General features: G+C 46.5%; 1 protein-coding gene across 1 annotated transcript in view; it reads right to left on the minus strand.

Annotated features, from left to right (window-relative positions):
* Positions 1-14,049, minus strand: part of LOC138249534 (interleukin-18 receptor 1-like) — a 232,663-nt gene extending 218,614 nt beyond the window's left edge. The window contains exon 1 of the mRNA XM_069203483.1: positions 13,882-14,049. Coding sequence (XP_069059584.1) covers positions 13,882-13,939 — 58 coding nt within the window. The 5' untranslated portion in view covers positions 13,940-14,049. The remainder of the gene's footprint in view (positions 1-13,881) is intronic.
* Positions 14,050-24,400: the final 10,351 nt, after the last annotated feature.

Genomic DNA, 24,400 nt, shown 5'->3' on the forward strand with positions numbered 1-24,400 from the left:
CCCTTGCCTAAGGGGTCAATCCCCACATATAAAAAATAAAGTAAACAAAATAAATATATCCCTTGTCTCAAGGGGTTTCTGCCCCCCCGGGGCTGATTGGCCTAATTATAATAGGCCGATCTGCCCGCAGGGGGGGCAGAAAGGGCCTAAAAGTATTTTACCCCCACTGGGGAGCGGCCTTTGCCCAAGGGGCCGCTCCCCTTATGTATAAATATAAATTTTACAAAAATACCTGGTGTCTAGTGGTTTTTGCCCCCCTTGGGGGCAGACTGGCCTAATAAAAATAGGCCGATCTGCCCCCAAGGGGGCATAAATGGCATAAATACAATTTGCCCCTCAGGGGAGTGACCCTTGCCTAATGGGTCGCTCCACACATATAAAAAAATAAAATAAACAAAAAAATATATATCCCTTGGGTCTAGGGGTTTCTACCCCCCACCCCGGGGGCTGAAAAAGCCTAAAAATATTTTGCCCCCCTGGGGAGCGGCCCTTGCCCAAGGGGTCGCTCCCCTTACGTGTAAATATCAATAAAAAAAAATACCTGGTGTCTAATAAAAATAGGCCGAACTGCCCCCCTTGGGGCAGAAATGGCCTAAATACAATTTGCCCCCCAGGGGAGCGACCCTTGCCTAAGTGGTCGCTCCCCACAAATAAAAAAATAAAGTAAACAAAAAAATATATATCCCTGATGTCTAGCGGTATCTGCTCCCCCGGGGGCAGATCGGCCTAATTATAATAGGTCGAAAAGGCCTAAAATTATTTTGCCCCCCTAGGGAGTGGCCCTTGCCCATGGGCCACTCCCTTTATGTATAAATATAAATAAATAAAAAATCCCCTGATGTCTAGTGGTTTCTGCCCCCCTTGGGGGCAGATTGGCCTAATAAAAATAGGCCGAACTGCCCCCCTTGGAGGCAGAAATGGCCTAAATACAATTTTCCCTCCAGGGGAGCGACCCTTGCCTAAGGGGTCGCACCCCATACATAAAAAAGATAATGTAAATAAAAAATATATATAGCTAGTGTCTAGGGTTTCTGCCCCCCTCCGGGTGCAGATCAGCCTAATTATATTAGGCCAATCTGCACCCGGGAGGGCAGAAAAGGCCTAAAAATAGCTTGCCCCCCTGGGGAGCTGCCCCTGGCCAAGGGGCCAGTGCCCTTATACATAAACAAAAATTAAAAAAAATCCCTGGTGCCTAGTGGGCATTTCTGCAGCCCGATCACATCTTGATCGGGCTGCAGAAATGCTCAGAATGACATCAAAAGAAAGGAAAAGGCTTTCCTTCCTTTTGATGTCCCTGCCTGCCCCCTCCTCCCGAGTGGAAGAGAAATGCTTTGCATTCTCTTCCGCATCGCGCTGGAAGCATGAGGTGACCTCTGATGAGGTCAGCACGCGATCGTGTGCTGACGTCATCACACGTCACTTTCGGAGGTGGAAGAAGAAGCAAATCCCCTTCCATCCCTGCCCGTGGGAGGGGAGTGGGATGCCCACGGGGAGCACTAGGGTCCAGGACGAGGTGGTTACGTCCGTGGTGCCTGAGTGCCACACCACCGGACGTAACCACCTCATCCTCGACACCCAAGGGGTTAAACCATTCTGTGACTTTGCCTGCTTGTGCATTCCCTGTCTGGGTCAGACTGACAGTTGGGCTGTTAGTGAATCCCCTCTAGACAGTGACACAAAAGGAGCTTGGGTGTAGCCTGAATATCCTGATGAGCCATCTGGGCTAGAGTGGAGGGAGGAGTGGTCACTTACACCTGAATGGGCTGTACCTGCCCTCCCACAATGCAGTCTCCAACCCCCTGGAGTGTGTCTGGGGTCAGGACTGGGCATGGCAGGATCTTGTGAACAACAGAGACTTTCCTTTGAAGTTTGCCTACTTCAAAGACAGGAGGGGGTATAAGTAGTGGACCCAAAACCCCAGATTTTTGGATTTACTTCTGGAACGAAGAGGAAACTCTGCCTAGGAGAAGAGTTGAGAAGAACTGTTGCCTCTGCCTGTGACTGTGCTTTGTTGGGCTATCCTGCAGTTGCTGCTTTTGCCTGAGATAGGGGACAAAGACTGGACTTTGTGGGATATTCCTGCTTGTGAAGAATCGCTAAGGGCTTGGACTGATCTTGCCTCCTGTTTTGAAGTCTCAGTGCCATCAAAGACTTCCTCTGCAAGCACTTGGACTCTCTGCTGAAACTCCTGCCGTGCCAAGTGGTGCCCTATCCAGTCCCTGGGCCCTTGAAAGGTGAAGCTGGTAGAACAAGGATGGAAATCCACGCACAGGGAGCCGTGCAGGGACAATTTAAACTCACCACCTGCAATGCGGCTGAAAAACGTCATGCCACTCGCCTCGTGGCTGATTTCAACTAATCACCTGCATCATGGCTGGAGAAATGAAGCAACACCCACTTGCGGCTGCTGAAAACTATGCAAACCCCATGCAGCACAGTGTCCCATCACTATGCGTCTGGATTTCTTACGCATAGTCACTGGGCGTTAAAGTCATTGTGAACCTGTGAGGATCCGAGGTGCCCTGCCCACATTGCTCTCTTGTGGGAAAGAAAAATGACACATTGCCTACCCGACCAGAGAAGAAAGGACGCACAGCCTCACTTGCAAGTAAGGAATAAACGCACTGCTGACTTATCGGATGCACGCTCGCCCATTCAGCATTATTTTGATGCAAACCAGGTACTTTGTGTAAAAAAGTTTCAAATTTTTTATATGGAGTAAGACTCCTTTTATTTTAAAAATTCATATCTTGATTTGTGTATGTTGGATTTTTGTAGTTTTGGTCTTGTTTGATTTAGATAAATATTGCTAGACTGGTGTGATGTCCATTTTGTAGTGTTTTCACTGTATTACTGTGTGTTTTGGTACAAATACTTTACACATTGCCTTTGAGATACGCCTGACTGCTTGTGCCAAGCTACCAAGGGGGTGAGCATAGGTTGTTTTAGGAGTATAACTCCCTTACCCTGACTAGAGTGAGGGTCCCTGCTTGGACAGAGTGCAAACAGACTGCCAACCAGTGACTGCATTTCTAACAGAGACCATACAGTAATAAAAGAATATACAACACATCGTTGATATGTGTAATGTTCCCTGGCGACACAGCTTGATTTTGTGGTCGAAGCTGGATAAAGTTGCTGCCTGCCAGCAAATATATTTTTAAACCTACATGAGTTGATCATTACTATTGCACCAGTCAGTAGGAAAACGCAACCACCAGACACAAGTGTACATACCAAGGTCAGAGAGACACTGCCTTTAACATTGTGGCTTAAATTCAGAGACATCAGAGGGAAATGTAGATACAGGTAAGTGAAAACAACTCACAATTCAAAGGGTACAAAAAATAAATCAATACCCAGTCAAATGCTTACTCAAAAAATAAGCATTTTATTTCTATCATTACACGTGCATACAACACACTCCCATTAAGGTCTGGGCTCTAGTAGTTGTCAGACAAATCCATGTCTCATCCTCTTCTTTATAAAGTGTTTGGCATTATTCTCCATTCATTGGAGGCCACATCAAAGGAATGAGTACTGGTAGACTTTACTCAAGGGTTCCTCTGTGACTCCTCAGTTATTAGTCAAAAGTGTCTATGGTGCTGCACCACCATGAGCAGTGAGTCACCCAGGGTCCCAAAGGCTGAGTTCCATTCTTATCCACTCTGGCAGTATGAAAGTGCTCAGTGGGGTAGTGGGTGCCCCCTTCCATGGATGCTCCTGAGTCCAGATAATGTTCAGTGAACACGGGCTGCGTGCAGTTGTAACAGAAGCACCTGGCTGGAGCAGGCGCTCTCCTCTGAACAACACTACCGGTTCACCCAGAGATCAGAGTTGCTCCTACTCAATAACACAAGGTAAATCACTCTTCCCCTAATGGGTTTAGGCAGATTCTCTTGTTGCGGACTGGAGCTCCAGTGAGTGTCCAACATCTTCGGCAGCATCCCTGCAATCTTTGGGGAATCAGTCAGGTGCGGATTGTGGGCTTGACCTGCAGGTTATGGCAGTAATCCTCTCTTCCGGGCCACATTCAGAACACTTGGCCACAGTGGAACTGGCAGCCCCTTCTGGCATACAGGGTTGCCGTGTTACTCACAATCTGGGAGCAGATTACAGCAAACACAAGTCTCAAGCTCTTGGCCCAATAAGTTCAACAGTGGCCCCCTCTAGGAGTCAGAGCAGCAAGACGGTGTGAGTCCACATGGCTCCTCCTCATATGATTTAGATCACACTGGTCCTCTCCTAGTATACAGAGGTTGCGTGATCATTCCTGCACACAGGCAACAACTAGGGGTGGACAAGCTCGTGGAATTTGACTCTTTGGAATTCCACTGAGTTACATACAATTGCTGCGAGATTCTGCAGACTTCAGTCAATGGGCACAAATAGGCATGATACGCTGCTCATATTGTAATTTAGTGCCAGTAGTGTGTTCTACGCTGGAAAATCAGCACAAACAGCACCACACAGTGCACTAGAAGGGGCAGCCACTCAAGTTGATTATGCTGCAGCTCAAGCAGAGTTTTTACTTGAGTGGTAGTCTTTTGACCATGAACAGTCATGACCACCTGTGTTTGAAAAACCTTACTAAGGGGCATATTTATACTCCGTTTGCGCCGGAATTGCATCGCTTTTTTTGACGCAATTCCGACGCAAACTAACTCCATATTTATACTTTGGCGTTAGACGCGTCTAGCGCCAAAGTCCATGGAGTTTGCATAATTTTTTAGCGTGGACACCTACTTTGCGTTAATGAGATGCAAGGTAGGCGTTCACGTCAAAAAAATTTACTCCGAGGCATGTGCGTCGTATTTATACTCCCGGGCAAAATTCACGCCAGGGAGTGGGCGGGTCAAAAAAAATGGCGTACGGCCGCTTTTGCGCCGTTTTTTAGCGCCTGCAAAAGGCAGGCGCTAAGGGACCTGTGGGCTCTGAAGGAGCCCAGAGGTGCCCTCCCATGCCCCCAGGGACACCCCCTGTCACCCTTGCCCACCCCAGGAGGACACCCAAGGATGGAGGGACCCATCCCAGGAAACTTAAGGTAAGTTCAGGTAGGTTTTTTTTTGTTTTGTTTTTTGGGTGGCATAGGGGGGCCTGATTTGTGCCCCCCTACATGCCACTATGCCCAATGACCATGCCCAGGGGACATAAGTCCCCTGGGCATGGCCATTGGGCAAGGGGGCATGACTCCTGTCTTTGCTAAGACAGGAGTCAATTCAATGGGGGTTGGGAGTGAAAAAAAATGACGCAAATCGGGTTGAGGCGAAAAATTTGCCTCAGCCTGAATTGCCCCATTTTTTGACGCCCAAACTCCATTTTCCCCTACGCCGGCGCTGCCTGGTGTACGTTGTTTTTTTCCACGCACACCAGGCAGCGCCGGCGGCTAATGCCGGCTAACGTCATTGATTAAATACGGCGCCCGCATGGCGCTTCAGAATGGCGTTAGCCGGCGCTAATTGTTTTGACGCAAAACTGCGTTAGCGCAGTTTTGCGTTGAAAAGTATAAATATGGGCCTAAATGTCCTGCTAGCAACCAGAAATTCCAGTAGGGGCTGCCAAATGTCTCTTGTTCTCACTAACTTACAAATCTGGAACCGTGCTCAAGAAAAAATTCCACCATACAATGATTGGTGGAATTTGGCTGCAAGAGTGAGTGGAGTCACCAAAATTCTGCCAATTCCCCAGGTGGAACAGAATATTCTACCCACCCCTAGCAACAACCGAATTGACGTATAACCGTTCTCCCTACACCTCACTCAGCAAATCCTCTCGAAAGGACTCGCCACTAGACCTCCCTCCAATGGACTCCCTATTCTCACAGGGCACACTGGTCTTGGCAAGTAGGCAGGTGCTAGTGCTCCAGGGCACGTGATCTTGGGATTCCCTGGGTGATGTTTCCTCACTCAGCATGGAGACTAGCAGGCCCTGGCCCCTAGTCCTTGTCACAGGCGGGCGGCTTTCAGCTATTCCCTTCTCACACAACTCATTTGGCTGCTTGGCAGTTGACAACGTTTGGGGTCTCAACCTCCCTTTCTTATAGTCCATTTCCAGACACCAAATATAATTTACAGTCTGAGTCTTGAAGTTTTAAGTTGGAGTTCTGCATCTTTTGAAGTTTCCACTTCTCTTTTTCTCCTTTCTCCTTGTGAGGAAGCCTGTCACAGCAGGCAAAACTCCAAAGCTGATTGACCCATAACACAGTTCAAGCACACATACATCTAGCACATGCTTTCGTTGCACATGTACTGCATAACACTATGGCCCTCATTATGACTTTGGCGGTCTTTTTCAAAGACGTCCAAAACCACGGGCGCCAGAGGACTGCAAGTGCTGGTGGTCTTCTGCCTACCATATTACGGGTACTGCTGGATTTCCGCCACATTTTGGGTGGGAATCCAGCAGTAGTCGTGATGGCAGGCGGAGGCGCTGGGGCGGTCCACCACTGGCCCTGCCCCACCAGAAGGACTCTGCCCTCCGTATTATGTGCAATAATATGGCCTGCTGGAGGTGGAAGTGCCCGTTCCCTGCCAGATGACCTCCTCCCTGGACCAAGTAAGTCAATCGTCTGTCAGGGGAGTGGGGTGGGAGGGTGAGGGGTGGAGTATGTGCGTGTGTGAGTGGGTGCTGTCTGCGTGTGTGCATCTATGTGTGTATGCCTGTATGAATGTAGAAGTGAGTGCATATATGAATGTAAGTATGTATGGGTGTGTGAATGCGAATATGAGTGTTGTGGTGAATGCGAGTATGAGTGTTGAGGTGAATGCGTGTATGAATGCATGTGAGTGAATGCATGTATGTCAGTGTTGGCGAATGAATGTGTGAGGGGTGCGTGTAGGTGTCTGTGTGCGTGTGCATGTATGTGGGGAGGGGTAGAGGAGGGAGCAGATCTTCATGGAGGGGGTGGAGGAAGAGGGCGATCTACCTGGAGGTGGGTGGGGGTAGGGGGTTTGGAGGGGGGATTGCGGCAGGAGGGTGGGGGAGTCATCTGCCACTGACAGGGAAAAGATTCTGTGTCACCAGTAGCCTTTCCATCAAAGTTTTCATGGAAGTGCTACCGCCGTGGAAACCCTGGTGGGAAGGCGGCTCCTAATTTCACCGACAGACTTCTGTGGACCGACAGGTCGGAGATGCTCATCTCCAGCCCAGCGGCTCCGACTACCCTAGCGGTATGAGCGGAGATGTGGTAGATTGGCAGAGGCCAACCCGCCACACTCATAATGGGGCAGTCTTTACCACCAGCCTGTTGGCTGTGAAACCGCCACAGTGGTCCTGGCGGTCAGTAGACCACTGGGGTCATAATAAGGGCCTATATCTTTTATGTCATCAGTGGTATAGCTAGGTTGCAATGGACCCTCATGCAAACAACCTAACTAGACCCACTAACTAAAGTAACATTTCATAGTGTCAGCCTTCCCGACACTTCTTAACCTCCTTTGACAGAGTCTGCAACTGTCATATTAAAACTCATGACCATAGTCATACACACAATCCCTGGGCTGCAATTCTGTAAGTCAAAGTCTTAAAAAGCATTAGGGCTAGCCATTGTAAAGTGCATACACACTAAGATGCAGGGACCTCACTCTCACTGCTGCCTTCCTATGAGCACATCCCTCACACTGCACTCAAACAGGTATATGTTTCACTCTGCACTCACACAGGCACAATGTTTAACCTGTAAACCACTTACTCTGCACTCACAAAAGACAATGTTAACCCTACATTCACACAGTCGCATTCCTCACAATCCACTCACAAAACATGGTGGTTTTCATGGACTCATTCAAGCACATGGCTAACACACAGGTGCAGCATTCACTAAGACGGAGAAGAGCTTCGACAGATGTTGCCATAGGGGACCCAGGATGAGTATCTGGTGCATTGGTTCACTAGAGTAATTCACAGCTCTTTAAGTAAGCTATCTACACTAAAGCTTTAATGCCCATTGAGGTTATCTAATCTCCCATAAGCCATAATTAGACCAGCGCTGCAGACTATGTGAGCCTGATCTTTGTGGACTTTTGTAGGGAACAGTCTGGGAATAATAAATCACAGTTCCATTTGCCTTCTAAAAACATGGTGGTGGTTTTCCTTGTAGTGTAGGATTTCCTTGTAGCTAAAATAAAATAAAGAACAACAACAGACAAAATATGCCAACTAACAGCATATGCTTCAATTAAACATGTTTAAAGTACAGCTTTGCACCGGTGTGCCATCTTGAAACAGTAAAAAAACCAGAATAAGCAGAATATGGTGGCATGGCTTTGAAACTTGCAGCAGTGATGCCTGGTGCTCTGCGTAATATAGTTGTGGTTCTGTAACAATGGTAGTAGAGCTGCTGGTCTTGTCACTACTCAAATAGCACTAGTCTTATTTGCAGGTGAGATGCTGGGGAAGAAACAAAGGCAATAGGTCCTGAGGTCTGACTTCTCTGTATGCACAGTAACAGAGTAAGTAGGCAAAATACTGTTACTCAGACTACCTGACACCCTAAAGACCTGCAATTGTCTAATAGGTAGAAACAAACATTGGCAACAAAGTCCGTAGCTGAAGAGGGCGGCTGATCCACTGCCCAGTTGTATGGATACTGTTTTTATGGCCTCAACGAATATGTGAATGACACTCCGTACGATGAATAACGGAAGTTGGCTTACCTAAATCCCACGTTCTCTAAGCAAAATTATGAACTAGTTGTGAGAAACATGAAGGCAGTAAGAGAAAAACAGTCTTTTGGTCAGTCCTAAAACATGCAGAAATATATAGAGCTCAGGGATCAGGAGTACAAGGAGTCCTGGTCCCAGTGCACGTTTCCCTTAACAAGTTGAAGAAAGTGTGGTACGTCAGCGCCAGTGCAAGCTTGCTTCAAAGACATGGAATAAGTGTGGTACTGCAGGACCAATCATTGCAATCTTCTTTCAAAGACATGGAACAAGTGTAGCACTAGGCAGCACCATTTTACACTACCCTTGGATACAATGAACAAGCAGCATTTCAGATTTGTTATGAGTGTAATGAACAGCACTTGGGTGTATGACTGCAAGCTTCACTTGCATGCATAGCAAGATTTCCACACACAAAAAGGTAGAGCACTAGACAGGACTATGCACTTCCTTCATGCCCATAGAACACATTCTGATCGGGTCAGAAACAATGCAAGTTCCCCTTGCATAAAAAGGACATGGACACCATCTGCAACAGCAGTCCAAGTATGTGCCTAAATGCACACACAAAATGGGAAGCATTTGTCAATAGTGTAGGTTCCCCCTCACGTGCATCATAGGTATAAGATGGTCATCAGCAGTGGAAGCTAATACACCCTCACATACAAAACAGGTATCACAATGGCAACAGCACCTAAGCTTATTTCAAGCACACAATAACCAGAGTAAAGTAGAGGTGAGTGAGCCACTGAAGGCTCTAGTCAGATGTTAAGCTCTGATCCAGTTTGGGAGTCTCTTGATCACTCGAGCCCAAAATGAGCTGAGCTTTCTTGCGGCTTCTACCTGCTACCCATGCTCGAACCTCATGCACCAAGAATGAAAGACAAAGCATTAAACTTTGATGTCAAAAAGGAGTGAGAAAGGAATACCAGTCTAGTGGCTGACTTACACAATGTGAGATTAGAAAGCCTGTGATTAATCATGGCTTGGGTACATGGTCAAATTGTGTGATTCAAGGCAATTATTTTATTTTATCATGCCTCCTTTTGTTTCATTACTGTGAGGATCTGTGCTATGCAGACATCTCTTGTATTGGGCTATAATACTGCACCCTATAAATATATAAAATAAGAACACAGTCCACATATAGGGTGCAGATGACAACTGACTTTGTCTTAAGTCGCAACTGGCATTGTTGTCAGAGTGGGAAGCAGATAGACTTTTAAGTCTGCTCTCACACTTAATTTTTTTGCTCGCCCACCTCTACTACAGTACTGTGTATAATAGCTGCTCAAAAAGTCCCCCACTCTCACTATCTTGTCCTGGAGAGCAACTCCTTGTTTGTGAGCTCCTAGGTGGTTTCCACGTGTCTCAGAGGGATATCTATTCATGCTTCTGGGTTTGATAAGGAACAATTGCACACTAGCAGCCCCTAGAGGTCGTTTAATATTACTTGTACATTTTTGTAGCATAAAATAAAACAAACACTAATCGAATCATTTATTTTCCCAGTGCCACCACTCTTTCTTAAGTAAGCAATGTTTTTTACAAACTACCACCGTTTGCCTTCCACTCTTAAGGCTGAACACAGTGATTACTGTGACTATATTGCCTTCAGAAGCCATCTAGCAGCATGGCATATCTTCTTTTACATCTGATGGTGTCAGGCAGCTAGGGCTGAATGCCACACTCTGCATTTACACAAGTGAGCAAGCGCCCTGCTCAGCCATTCAGTGTGCATGCAATGAGTCCACTGCAATGCCCACAGCTGCTTCAGTAGATTATTTTGCCCAAAGTCTGACTTCTGTAGCTGAGTTAATCAAACTGAGATAACATTAAGCTCCCAGAGCTGTAAGAGCTCCTGAGTCCCTAATAGACAGCAGTGCTGGAACAATTTTTAGACTGGTGATGCTGCCATGAATGCTTCATCCCTGAAAGCATAGGGATTCTGAAAAATCCAAGCATCACCCAAAGAACAAGTGTTTCAAATGAGCCACGCCCATTCAGAAGGAGATTGGTAAGTAGCCCGTGTTGCAGTTAGGAGCACACTGTCACAGTTATAATACTAAAGCAGGATGTGGAATCCACTGTAAGTTAGAGAAAGCACATTGTCCAATGAAATTACCACTAAATTTACACAGGCATACAATTTTACTGATACAACTGTATAGCCCATGAATGATAATGTATGACAATTGGGTTTCATTGAATATGTGTCATTTGTGCATCACCAAGTAAAGTGTCTTGATTTGTTTCAGCCATATTAAAATCTTTGTTTCCATCACACTTTAGAATTAGAAAAAATACTTAAGGCCTGATTACAACTATGGCGGAGGGGGTTAATCCGTGTCAGATGTGACAGATATCCCGCCCACCGTATTACGAGTTCCATAGGATATAATGGACTCGTACTACGGCGGGCGGGATATCCGTCACATTTGGGACGGATTAACCCCCTCCGCCAAAGTTGGAATGAGACCCTTAATGTGCGTTTCCTGTTTGCTTGCCTTGAAATATGGGTAATGTGTAGAAGAAAATGGCATCTTACAGCCTTTCCTTTCACACCAGAAAGGTGTTTACATAGTTCACTTTACACAATCCTCATGCTTTGCAGTGAGTGAAAGAAAAGTAAACATTAGTCTTAATTTTAAAAGAATAAGCAGCAATTTGTCAGAGGATTAGACTGACATTTGACCTCTATCTGTGAATGTACTGCAAATGTGACACCAAAAAAAACAAAGTGTAAAGTTCTCTTTAATGCTCCTTCACATTATTAGGAACTCTAGCCTGATTATTTAGGTGCCCTCTCAGTGTGCAAGTGGCTGTTGTAGTTCAGCCCTCTTTCCAGTTTTATTGTAGCAGCTGCACCACTGGTAGATGTGCCCCTGCATGTCATGTCTTCTTTTCAGACATCCATACACTCAGCACATGCACTAGTCCTACATGTACTACACAGTACTGCTCTATCACTGTAATGCACCTTTTTCAGGCACACATTCACCCACATATACATCCAGTGCAGTCACTACTCCTCAGAAATTTTATAAAGGCGGGTGAGCTTGTAGGCCTCAATCCAGTGACACAGGGTGAAAAGGACCTGTTCACTGCTATTGACCACTACATGGTATGATGTCACCACCACGCTAGTGCTGTTTAAGGCTTGGTGAAGGAGATAGCCTTTTCCCCTATCAGTGACTTATTCTGTAGGAAGAATTTCCCTATATTGAAACTCAGAATGACTGAAGCATTTTTCTTTCCTCTGCCAAATTCTAAAGAAAATGATTTAGAACTGTGTCAAACAATACGGATCTAGAAAAGGAAGATGATGGACAGGTAGCTCTGTGGAGGATCCAATTTCCACAACTTCAGCCACTGAAGTCTTTCCCAAGCTACTGATGCCCATGTCACTGTACCTGAAGACCACACAGTATCATGGAGTCTGAGAGAAACTGCACCAATAATTTCATGTTCGCTAATATGTGTGATGGATCAGCATCCTGGTGACAATCGTTCTGCACCTGTCAATCCTTCAGGAGTGTCTATGAGCCTCAGATGTTTCAGTCCTCATGAAAAATGTGAGGAAGTGTATGCTTGTATAGTACATTCCACTAGTTTCTTATCTGTGCCATGCATGAAGGGTGCGTCATCATGCTCGCCTGCAAGGAATTCACATTTGGGGTATTTAGGAACTCCTCCTCAAAGCATTCCAAGCAGTAACTCAGAGGAAAATCTCAGGAAGGAACACTTGTCAAATTCCATCTATTCTTTTGTGATAATGTGCTTTCTCACATTATGAAAAGACATTCTACCAACTCTTGCAGAGGTATATTGCATGTAAAATTCTTCCTCTTCTTGCTGATGCAAGCATTAGAAATTAAGCTTTTCCCTGATATGCTCTAGAAGCTGTAGGAGCTGTTAACCCTAAATATTTTTCGCTTTGAGACCCTTCCCTGAATCTTCGTTGAAGCTAAGATCCAGTTTTTGTGTTTTACCAATTGTCTCATTCAAGGCCTCATTCACAGCAATTTTATAAGCATTTCCGAGTCTGATTTTCACATGGAGATTACTTCCATCACCTCTAGTCCTGGATCAATATTATACTGCTTCTGCCCACACTTCCTGCACTCCATTGTGTAAACCTCCTCAAGCGTGAGCAGTGGAGTAGTTATATATGCTACTATAAAACTGAACAGACCCACTGCTTGCATTTTGAAAGAGCCCCGGTGCCTGTCATTGGTTTGATCTATGTGCTTGCTCGCTCGATGACTAACCTCTGGAATGCTGGCTAAAATCACAGAACCCACACATTGCAGAAAGCAGTACTGAAGACGATCCCTGCCTCACATCAGTACATGTGCAGGGAGCGCATTGATCACTGCTGCATCAAACTGCAGGGTACGGCACCACATTGTAAGCAAATAATCATTTACATATAGAATAAAAGACAAGTATTTATAACTGTCAAAGACAGTTTGTCCACAACAGTGAAACCAGCAGGACGGAGGGGTGGAAGGGCTAATAAGGGGGTCGGGGATTGAATGTAAAGAGGAACTACTCTTGACATCTGAATCTTGAGAAAGTAGCCGTCTAAGGGCCTCAGGTACAAAGCTTGTTTGTGGTCGCAAATATGTTTTGATTTGCAGAATTGGCCTTCTTGTGACTGCAAAAAGGCGTTTTAAAATGTACGAAGCCCTATTCGTAATTCGGCAATTCGGCAATTCGGCAATTCGAAAACCATTTTAGAGTAAAACAGTGACCTGCCAGTCAATGGGCGGCCAGTCACACTTGGGAGTTGATAGAAATGTCAAAGTTCTCCTTCTCAATCTCTCAAATGCTTCATATACTATACTAAGATGATCCCCCACAATGCACTACATAAGTTATGCACAGACCAGACAAAATACATATTTTAACTCAGTAGCTTACTTCTTTATTGTCTAATGCACCACAATCCCCATCCCAAATGGTTTTAATAGGACAGTACAATAAGCAAAGAGAACTGCAATGGCATAGAGTGGAAATTAAGTTACCAAAGCATGCACATATAGTCATGAAATGTGCAGTAGGCAGGCCTAAAACAGCATACACAATATAAAAGCAAGGAAGGCCAAAACAGCCGCAAATAGTCCTGGTTGCCAATGAGAGGAAGACAGGTATACGAATTCTGAACACAACACAAGACAAGGCAAAATAACATACAGTAACCCACAAAAGCACTCACCTGTTAAGAGGTCTTTGAGAAAGATGAGAAAAACGATTGTCGGACTTCCGAAGTTCATTTTGTTCTGATGCGGACTTTCTATTAAAAAAAATAATTTTAAGGAAGTTCCCCAATTCTTTTTACTTGCACGAATGGTTTTAGTAGCTAGACAAGAGTTACAGCGGTTTGCCTTTTCCTTGCCGTTCTCAAGTAAACAATGAACTGATGCAGTCAAAATAACTGGAGTGGCACAGTGGGCGTGGGATCATAGGTAAAAGGAACTGTGCAATGCTGACTAAGGTTTGTTTCAAGGAAATGCGCCATCAATTACTTCACACTGAGAAGTGAATATCAGGAGATCCGTATCATAACGGGAAGAGAGACTGTTGTTTTCATGTACGAGGTGTCAAGTTACCACATAACTTGGAATCATTTCTGCCAGTTAATGGGTGAATGTTAGAGAGAACAAGCCGGAAACACATACAGGGAGTGCAGAATTATTAGGCAAATGAGTATTTTGACCACATCATCCTCTTTATGCATGTTGTCTTACTCCAAGCTGTATAGGCTCGAAAGCCTACTACCAATTAAGCATATTAGGTGATGTGCATCTCTGTAATGAGAAGGGGTGTGGTCTAATGACATCAACACCCTATATCAGGTGTGCATAATTATTAGGCAACTTCCTTTCCTTTGGCAAAATGGGTCAAAAGAAGGACTTGACAGGCTCCGAAAAGTCAAAAATAGTGAGATATCTTGCAGAGGAATGCAGCACTCTTAAAATTGCAAAGCTTCTGAAGCGTGATCATCGAACAATCAAGCGTTGCATTCAAAATAGTCAACAGGGTCGCAAGAAGCGTGTGGAAAAACCAAGGCGCAAAATAACTGCCCATGAACTGAGAAAAGTCAAGCGTGCAGCTGCCACGATGCCACTTGCCACCAGTTTGGCCATATTTCAGAGCTGCAACATCACTGGAGTGCCCAAAAGCACAAGGTGTGCAATACTCAGAGACATGGCCAAGGTAAGAAAGGCTGAAAGACGACCACCACTGAACAAGACACACAAGCTGAAACGTCAAGACTGGGCCAAGAAATATCTCAAGACTGATTTTTCTAAGGTTTTATGGACTGATGAAATGAGAGTGAGTCTTGATGGGCCAGATGGATGGGCCCGTGGCTGGATTGGTAAAGGGCAGAGAGCTCCAGTCCGACTTAGACGCCAGCAAGGTGGAGGTGGAGTACTGGTTTGGGCTGGTATCATCAAAGATGAGCTTGTGGGGCCTTTTCGGGTTGAGGATGGAGTCAAGCTCAACTCCCAGTCCTACTGCCAGTTCCTGGAAGACACCTTCTTCAAGCAGTGGTACAGGAAGAAGTCTGCATCCTTCAAGAAAAACATGATTTTCATGCAGGGCAATGCTCCATCACACCCGTCCAAGTACTCCACAGCGTGGCTGGCAAGAAAGGGTATAAAAGAAGGAAATCTAATGACATGGCCTCCTTGTTCACCTGATCTGAACCCCATTGAGAACCTGTGGTCCATCATCAAATGTGAGATTTACAAGGAGGGAAAACAGTACACCTCTCTGAACAGTGTCTGGGAGGCTGTGGTTGCTGCTGCACGCAATGTTGATGGTGAACAGATCAAAACACTGACAGAATCCATGGATGGCAGGCTTTTGAGTGTCCTTGCAAAGAAAGGTGGCTATATTGGTCACTGATTTGTTTTTGTTTTGTTTTTGAATGTCAGAAATGTATATTTGTGAATGTTGAGATGTTATATTGGTTTCACTGGTAATAATAAATAATTGAAATGGGTATATATTTGTTTTTTGTTAAGTTGCCTAATAATTATGCACAGTAATAGTCACCTGCACACACAGATATCCCCCTAACATAGCTAAAACTAAAAACAAACTAAAAACTACTTCCCAAAATATTCAGCTTTGATATTAATGAGTTTTTTGGGTTCATTGAGAACATGGTTGTTGTTCAATAATAAAATTAATCCTCAAAAATACAACTTGCCTAATAATTCTGCACTCCCTGTAGAGGCAATCCCCGCTCACTATTTCCTGAAGTTCAGATACGCAAAAAAACGTAGGGGCATAATTATGATCGGCTTGCACTGTCTTACGACGGTGCAACCCTCTCAACCCTATCTATGAGGCACAGTGTAAGCAAAGAATCATTTACATATCAAATGAAACATAAATCTTTAAACTTTCTGCTCAAAGACAGTTTGTCCGCAACAGTTAAGCCATCAGGACGGAGGGAGGAGGGGTTAATAAGGGGGGGGGGGGGCTAGAAAGTAAAGAGGAACTATTCTCTTCAAATCTAAAGCTTGAGAAAGTAGCCGTCTACGGGCCACAAGTACAAAGCATTTTTGTGGTTGCAAACATGTTGATTCACAGAATTGGCCTTCTTGTGACTGCAAAAAGGCTTTTTGAAATGTACAAAGCCCTATTCGTAATTCAGCAACCCTTTACCAAATCGAAATTTGGGTTTGCGATTTGATATTGGGATGAGGAGTGTTTATGGTATCCTTTTCTAATATCGAATCACAGTGGTATGTATGAATGTTTTACAACCAGAATGCGGTTGCAAAACATTTGCATTTTAACCCCAACTTCTAGTTGGTGGTAACCCACTCACAAATGAGATCGGGTCCCCAAGGGGTCCCTTCCCCTTTGAAAATGGTTATAAAACTAGTCTATAAGAGCAGACAGTGGTCATATGGACCACTGCCTACTTTTCATAAGTGAAAATAAAAATGTCAATTTTTTTAATGAAACACATCCTTGTTGGAAATGGGGTCTTTGGTTAGCAGTCAGGTTACCCACTGTCCAAGCCAGGACCCTCACTCTAGTCAGGGTAAGTCACACACAATCCAAATTATGGTGTGCCCACCCTCTGGTAGCTTGGCACTGAACAGTCAGGCTTAACTTAGAAGGCAATGTATAAAGTATTTGTGCAATAAATCATACAATAACACAATATAGCACCACAAAAATACACCACACAGTGTTTAGAAAAATATATAATATTTATCTGGATAAATGCAGGTCAAAATGATTAAAGATGAAATAAGAAAATGTAGGGATATCACTAAAAGTGATATAAAGTGTCTTAGAATTGAAATATTACTGTAAAAGCAATAAAAAGTGTCTTAAGTTCTCCTAGAAAGAACAAGTGTCTCTTGCAGGACAAAGTACCTGGTTTGCATTGAAAAATCCTCGCAAGGTACCACAGAGGAGGAGGTGCGTGGAAAATGGTAGGTGTGCGTCGGTTTCGCCCATTCGCACACAGACTTGCGTTGTTATTTTCCATGCGGGGAAGACGTTGCGTCGATTTCTGGCGCGCGTGCTTGGATCCTCTTCGGGTTGCAGGCTTTTCAGATGTCTAGGGGACGATGCGTGGAATCTTGGGCTTGCAGAGCGAAGTCACAGGTACTTCGTCGATTCCGGTGGGCGATGCAAGGAATTTTTTTCCGCATGGCAGGTGCTGCGTCGATTCCTCTCAGGAAGTCGGGCGTCATCGTTCTGAGTCGGCTTGCGTCGATCCAGTAGGGCCGGGTGTCAAAGTTCCGGTCGGGTCGCTGACGCTGCGTCGATCTTCTGTTGCGAAGTCGGGCTGCGTCGTTCCGGTCTTGGCGTGCAGTGAATTTTTCACCGCGAGCAGGCTGTGCGTCGTTTTTGGCAGACTGTGCATAGAATTTTCGCTGCACAGGGATTTCAGCTGCAGGAGAGAAGTCGTTTTGGTCCTGAGACTTCAGGGAACAGTAGGCAAGCTCTACCCAAGCCCTTGGATAGCACTTCTGCAGCACAGCAAGAGAGCAGCAAGACAGCATGGCAACAGCAAGGCAGCAGTCCTTCTCAAAAAGCAGTCAGGTGACTCCTTTGGGAAGTCAGGCAGTTTTTCTTGGCAGGATGCAGGTTCTGGTTCAGGTTTCTTCTCCAGGAAGTGTCTGAGTTGGCAGGGCAGAGGCCCTATTTTTATACCCAAATGTGCCTTTGAAGTGGAGGAGACTTCAAAGAGTGGTTTATAAGTGCACCAGGCCCCTTTCAGTTCAGTCCTGTCTGCCAGGGTCCCAGTAGGGGGTGTGGCAGTCCTTTGTGTGAGAGCAGGCCTTCCACCCTCCCAGCCCGGGAAGACCCATTCAAAATGCAGATGTATGCAAGTGAGGCTGAGTATCCTGTGTTCGGGGTGTGTCTGAGTGAATGCACAATGAGCTGTCAACTAAACCCAGCCAGACGTGGATTGTAAGGCACAGAAAGATTTAAGTGCAGAGAAATGCTCACTTTCTAAAGGTGGCATTTCTGAAATAGTAATATTAAATCCAACCTCAGCAGGATTTTGTATCACCGTTCTGGCCATACTAAATATGACCTTCCTACTCCTTTCAGATCAGAAGCTACCACTCAAACAATGTATGAGGGAAGCCCCAATGTTGGCCTTTGAAGGGAGCAGGCCTCACAGCAGTGTAAAAACAAATTTAGGAGTTTTACACTACCAGGACATGTAAACTACACAGGTACATGACCTGCCTTTTAGGCTTGGCAATTACTTTTAAATGCCAAGTCGAATTGGCAATGAAACTGCACACACAGGCCTTGCAATTGCAGGCCTGAGACAAGGTTAAGGGGCTACTTAAGTGGGTGGCACAATCAGTGCTGCAGGCCCACTAGTAACTTTTAATCTACAGGCCCTGGGTACATATAGTGCACTCTACTAGGGACTTATAAGTAAATTAAATAGCCCAATTGGGTATGATCCAATGTTACCATGTTTAAAGGGAGAGAGCAAATGCACTTTAGCACTGGTTGGCAGTGGTAAAGTGCGCAGAGTCTAAAAACCAGCAAAAACAGTATCTCAAAAGTGGAGGGAAGCAGGCAAAAAGTTAGGGGTGACCACCCTAAGGCTGTCAGGTCTAACATGTGTCCTCCCAGCTGAAAGTGAGGAGAGCTACCCAACCTCCTGGGAGCTCTCATTGCTAAGGCTGAAGTTTCTGGAGAGACCATCAGCGTTGGTGTGGTCAATCCCCGGGCGATGCTCTACCGTAAATTCCATCCCCTGTAGGGAAATGGACCACCTCAAGAGTTTAGGCTTATCACCCCTCATATACACGAGCCATCTGAGGGGCCTGTGGTCTGTCTGAACCTGGAAGTGAGTCCCACACAGGTATGGTCTCAGCTTCTTCAGTGCCCAAACCACAGTGAATGCTTCTCTTTCAATAGCACTCCACCTCTGTTCTCGTGGTAATAGTCTTCTGCTAATAAAGAGGTACTAGACCCTCCTCATTTAGCTGTGCTAGGACCACCCCTACGCCATGCTCTGAAGCGTCTGTCTGCATAATAATTTCCTTGGAGTAGTCCGGAGATTTGATGTCATGCACATGGCTTCTTTCAGGGAGTCAAAGGCTTTCTGACAAGCCTCCATCCAATTCACCAACCTAGGTTGCCTTTTGGATGTGAATTCTGTCAAGGGTGTCACCATGGTTCCATAGCCCTTGACAAATCTGAGGAAATACCCAGTGAGGCCCAAGAAGGCTCTCACCTTGGTTTGGGTTCTAGATGGTTTCCAGGCCTTGATAGTATCAATCTTGGCCTGGAGGGGCTGCACCTTGCCACCACCTACTGGGTGTCCTAAGTACACCACGGAACCCTGGCGAAGCGCAGGGTTGCGATGTGCTGGGGCCACGGCTGCACTCCCCACGGATCTGACTGGCTACGAAATACCGCATTTTGTCAAGAACAATTAATGATCTTCTGGGAGCTGGCCCCTGAGTGTTCACGACCAAGGGATATATGGCTCCGCTGCGTTCCTTCCTGGAGTCTGCTTTATGAGGTTGCGGACGTGGCCACAATTGACTACGCCCACTGTCACTTTACCTTCTATGCCTGTCTCCCTACGGCAAGGTGGTTATGTATATGGTTATGTATAAATGAATGATTTCATCGCTTTCCTGCGTCTCCTCTCTTACCGTTCTTCTTTATCTTCTTCCTCTTGGTCGCTGATATGTTATTTCTTTAACTGCTCATGAACGCCTGTTTAAATTAGACTTATCCCTGATTTTGTGATAACTAATGTTACCACAATGCTGTTGATGATATTCTATGTTACTATGTTGGATGGATATAGGGTTAACAATCTCTGTGACATTTAGTGAAATTTAGTGGCTGTTCTGAGCTACGTATCGGATACTGCTATACAACAGGGGACCAAGTGATATATTGATGTTGTTGTTCTGTTAACTGAATGTTTCTTGTTGTATGTTCATCTTTAAAAAATGTAGAAACAAATAAAAAAATAAAAAAAATAAAAGTACACCACTGAACCCTGCCAATCTGGCACTTACTGGCCTTGATGGTCATGCCTGCCTGCTGCAGAGCCTGAAGTGTCTCCTTGAGGTGGAGCAGGTGTTTCTCCCTGGTGTCACTGTAGAGAGCAATGTCGTCCAGTTAGGCTGTGCAGAAAGCATCCTTGCCAGCTAGGACCCCGCTAACCAATCGTTGGAAGATAGCAGGGCATTTTTCAACCCAAAGGGCATCACCCGGAATTGGTAATGGCCCTCAGGTGTGGAAAATGCTGATCTCTCTTTAGCCCCCTCAGTCAAGGTGATCTGCCAGTACCCTAATGTGAGATCAAAAGTACTGAGGAATTTGGCAGTGCCTAGTCTGTCTACGAGCTCATCAGCTCGGGGGATGGGGTGTGCATCAGTCCGTGTGACTGAAGTGAGACCCCGGTAGTCCGCGCAGAGCCGGAGTTCTGGCTTGGCACCAGGTGCAGCAGCCTTGGGTACCAGCACCACAGGGCTGGCCCAGCGACTACTAGACTTTTCAATAACCCCTAGAGCCAACATCTTGGAGACTTCCTCTTTGATGCTGGCCTTCACCTTATCTGACAACCTGTAAATCTTGTTCTTTACAGGGGGACTGTCTCCCGTGTCAATATCATGGACACACATGTGTGTGAGTCCAGGGGTGAGGGAAAACAGGGAGGAGTACTGCTCCAGTAACTGGTAGCTTCCGCCTCTCTGGTCTAGGGTCAGGGAGTCAGAGAAAATGACACCCTCCACTGACCCATCACCTTCCTTGGCAGAGAGGAGGTCAAAGAGAGGTTCACTCTCCTCCTCCATACCCTCATCTGTCACCAGAAGCATGTTGACTTCGGTCCTCTCAAAGTGAGGCTTCATTGCGCTGACCTGGAGCACCCTTTGGGGGTTCCTAGGGGATTGGAGGTCCACTAGGTAAGTGCCTCCCCTTTCTGCTCCTTCACTTCAAATGGGCCAGACTAGTGGTCCTGGAGAGCTCCAAGCTCTACTGGCTCCATTACTCACACTTTGGCCCGTATTTATACTTTTTTTAGCGCCGCATTTGCGCCGCTTTTTGACGCAAAACGGCGCAAACCTACAAAATACAATGGTATTTTGCAAGTTTGCGCCGTTTTTGCGTCAAAAAACGACGCAAATGCAGCGCTAAAAAAGTATAAATACGGGCCTTTGTCTCCAGGCTTAAACTCTACCAGGGTGGCCTTCTGGTCATACCAGCATTTCATTACCTCTTGACTGGCCTCAAGGTTACTTTTGGCCGTTTTCCAGAAGCGGTGCATCTGGTTGCGGAGGGCCAGCATGCAGCTGACCACATCCTGAGGGGGTGCCTTTGGAGCTTTCTCCAACCCCTCTTTGACAATGCTTAAGGGTCCCCTGACAGGCTACCCATAAAGAAGCTCAAACGGACTGAACCCCACCCCCTTCTGGGGTACGTTTCTGTAAGCAAAGAGAAGACATGGTAAGAGGACGTCCCACTTACGCCTCAGGGAGGCCGGTGATCATGCCTTTCAAGGTCTTGTGAATCTCTCAACAAGACCATTAGATTTGGGGTGATAGGGTGTGGTGAACTTGTAGGTTACACCACACGCATCCCATATGGACTTCATGTATGCAGACATGACGTTAGTGCCTCTGTCAGGCACGATCTCCTTTGGGAATCCCACACAGGTAAAGATCCCCATTAGAGTTCTGGTCACCACTGGTGCCGTTACGGTCCTCAGAGGGATTGCCTCTGGGTAACGGGTGACATGGTCCACCAAAACCAGGATGAACCTGTTGTCTAGGGCAGTTTTGGGGTCCAATGGACCAACAATGTCGATGCCCACCCTTTCAAAGGGGGTGCCAATGACAGGAAGTGGGATCAGGGGGGCCTTAACCCTCTTCCCCGTTTTACCACTGGCCTGGCAGGTAGGACAGGACCTACAGAACACATCTGAGTTTGTCCTCATTCAGGGCCAATAGAAGTGGGTGACAAGCATGGCAAAGGTCTTGTCTTGCCCCAAATGTCCTTCCAGGAGAATGTCGTGAGCCAGACCCAGTAGGAAGGTTTGATAACACTGGGGGACCACCAGCGCACGTGCTGCCTCAATGGCCGGAACCTTAGGCTCACTGTAGAGGAGATCATTCTCCCAATATATATGTTGATCGCCAGAGGCTTCACCTGATGCTTGGGCTGAGGCTCGTTTTCTCATGCCCTCTAGAGTGGGGCATTCTTTCTGCTCCTTTTCAGAATTCCTCCCTGGTGGGCCCACCCTCAACTTGCCAGCCAGCAAGTTCAGGTAGGTCACCTAGGGCGGCAATGCCTTCCCAAGTTAGCTCGGGGGCCTCCTCCTCAGGAACCCCGTCAACCACTATGGGAACTTCTGGGACCGGTTTCCCCCGCCCCTTGCCCCTCCTCTTGGCAGTTGTCTGGCCCTGGGTTCCAGGCTTCAGACACCCTTGACTTCCCTCCCGGGCAGCCATGGACCATGTGGTTATGCAGACCCACTCAGGCAATCCTAACATCTCCAAGTGAGACCTTACCTCTACCTACTTCCGGATAGTGTGCTCAAGGTCGTTGCCTAACAGACAGTGTAGAGGCATGACAGGTCTCACAGCTACTTTTAGAGTACCAGAGACCCTCCCCCCCCATTCTAAGGGAACCAGAGCTACGGGTAGGTGGTTCTCACGATTGTCGGCGACTATGACTTGGTGGAATGTATTTGGGAGGACCTGCTCTGCTGACACCAGCTGACCCTTGACAGTAGTCATGCTGGCTCCTGTGTCAAGCAGAGCCTCCACCCTTTGCCCATTGAGGGTGACCCACTCCCTATACTTGCAAGTATTGGCAGGCATTTGGGTTTTTGGCACCATCTCTGCATCTCCCAGGGACACTAGGGCCACCTCTATCTGTTCCCCAAAAATATCTGGGACCACCTCCTCCAGAGCGCTACACTAGCCAACCCAGGTGTCTGCCCTACTTTTGGGGACTGCGCCCTCCTAGGAGACTTAGAGTCAGCCTCAGAGTGCCCATACTTACTGTGCTCTGCACATTGGGGTACAAAAATCCCTGTCTTATGGCCATTAAACCCTTTCCTTTTGGAACCAGACTGGGACTGGTTACCACTATTTCCTTGCGAACTATTTTGGGGGCCTTTTGAGAACTCCTTGTTTTTAACTTTTTCTCCCCCCTCTTTCTTCTGATGGGAAACCTGACCACCTTTGTGGGTGTCACCTCCAGATACCTTTGTGGACACTCTGGTTCTAGTCCAGAGGTCCACTTCCTCAGCAAGCTTCCTGGGATCAGTCAGCTTACTTTCTACTAGGTGCTGGCGCAACTCTGTAAAACAAGTACTGAGCATATGCTCTCTCAGAATCAAATTATACAATCCTGTGTAATGATCTACTTTGCAGCCCCACACCCGTCCATTCAGTGCCTTACTGGAAAAGTCAAAGAAATCTACCCATGTTTGTGTGGACTGTTTGGTGCTGTCCCTGAACCTATGACGGTATTTCTCACGGGTCAGCCCAAACTTGGCAAGTAAAATGGCTTTCATGTGTGAGTATGTGTTTTGATCCTTTGGGTCCAATGTGAGAAGTGTGTTCCTTCCAATTGCTGGCACATAACCCCACATAGCTGTACCCCATTGCCCTTCAGGAACCTCATGAGCCCATAGTGCAACTTCCTAAGCAGCTAGCCATTTATCTATGTCATCTCCCACCACAAAACTGGGCACCACATTTTTGGGTATACAAACCTTCTTTTCTCCAGCAGGACCTGCCTGTGTGCTGCCACCAGTACTGCTGGACTCAGACTGCTTCGCCTTAAGATCCAGCTCCTTGAGACTCAGTTCATGAGCCAACAATAGATTCTTTTCAGTCAAGGCTCTCTCAGCTGCTTGTGCTTATCTCTCTGCCCTCCTTTCCTCCTGTTGAGCCTCAATTTTCAATTTTGCCATTTGCAATTGGAACTCCCTGTCCTCTCTCCTTTCCTCTGCGATCAGGCCTTGATCAGAGACACTGCTCCCTGGTCTGGCAAGGGGCACAATTGCAGTGGTAACATCATCCACTGATGGCAAAAAATCCTCTGAGGGGCCATCTTCTGGCTCCTCCTCCTCAGCATCCTCCTCTGAATGGGCTTCTGCCCAGGCCCTCAGCGCCATTTGAAAGTCCTCCTTTCTGGAGGCCCCTTGGGTGGGTACTCCCATCTCCCTGCAGAACCCTTTCAGCTGT

The sequence above is a fragment of the Pleurodeles waltl genome, chromosome 8 (assembly GCF_031143425.1).
Source record: "Pleurodeles waltl isolate 20211129_DDA chromosome 8, aPleWal1.hap1.20221129, whole genome shotgun sequence".
Lineage (NCBI taxonomy): Eukaryota > Metazoa > Chordata > Amphibia > Caudata > Salamandridae > Pleurodeles > Pleurodeles waltl.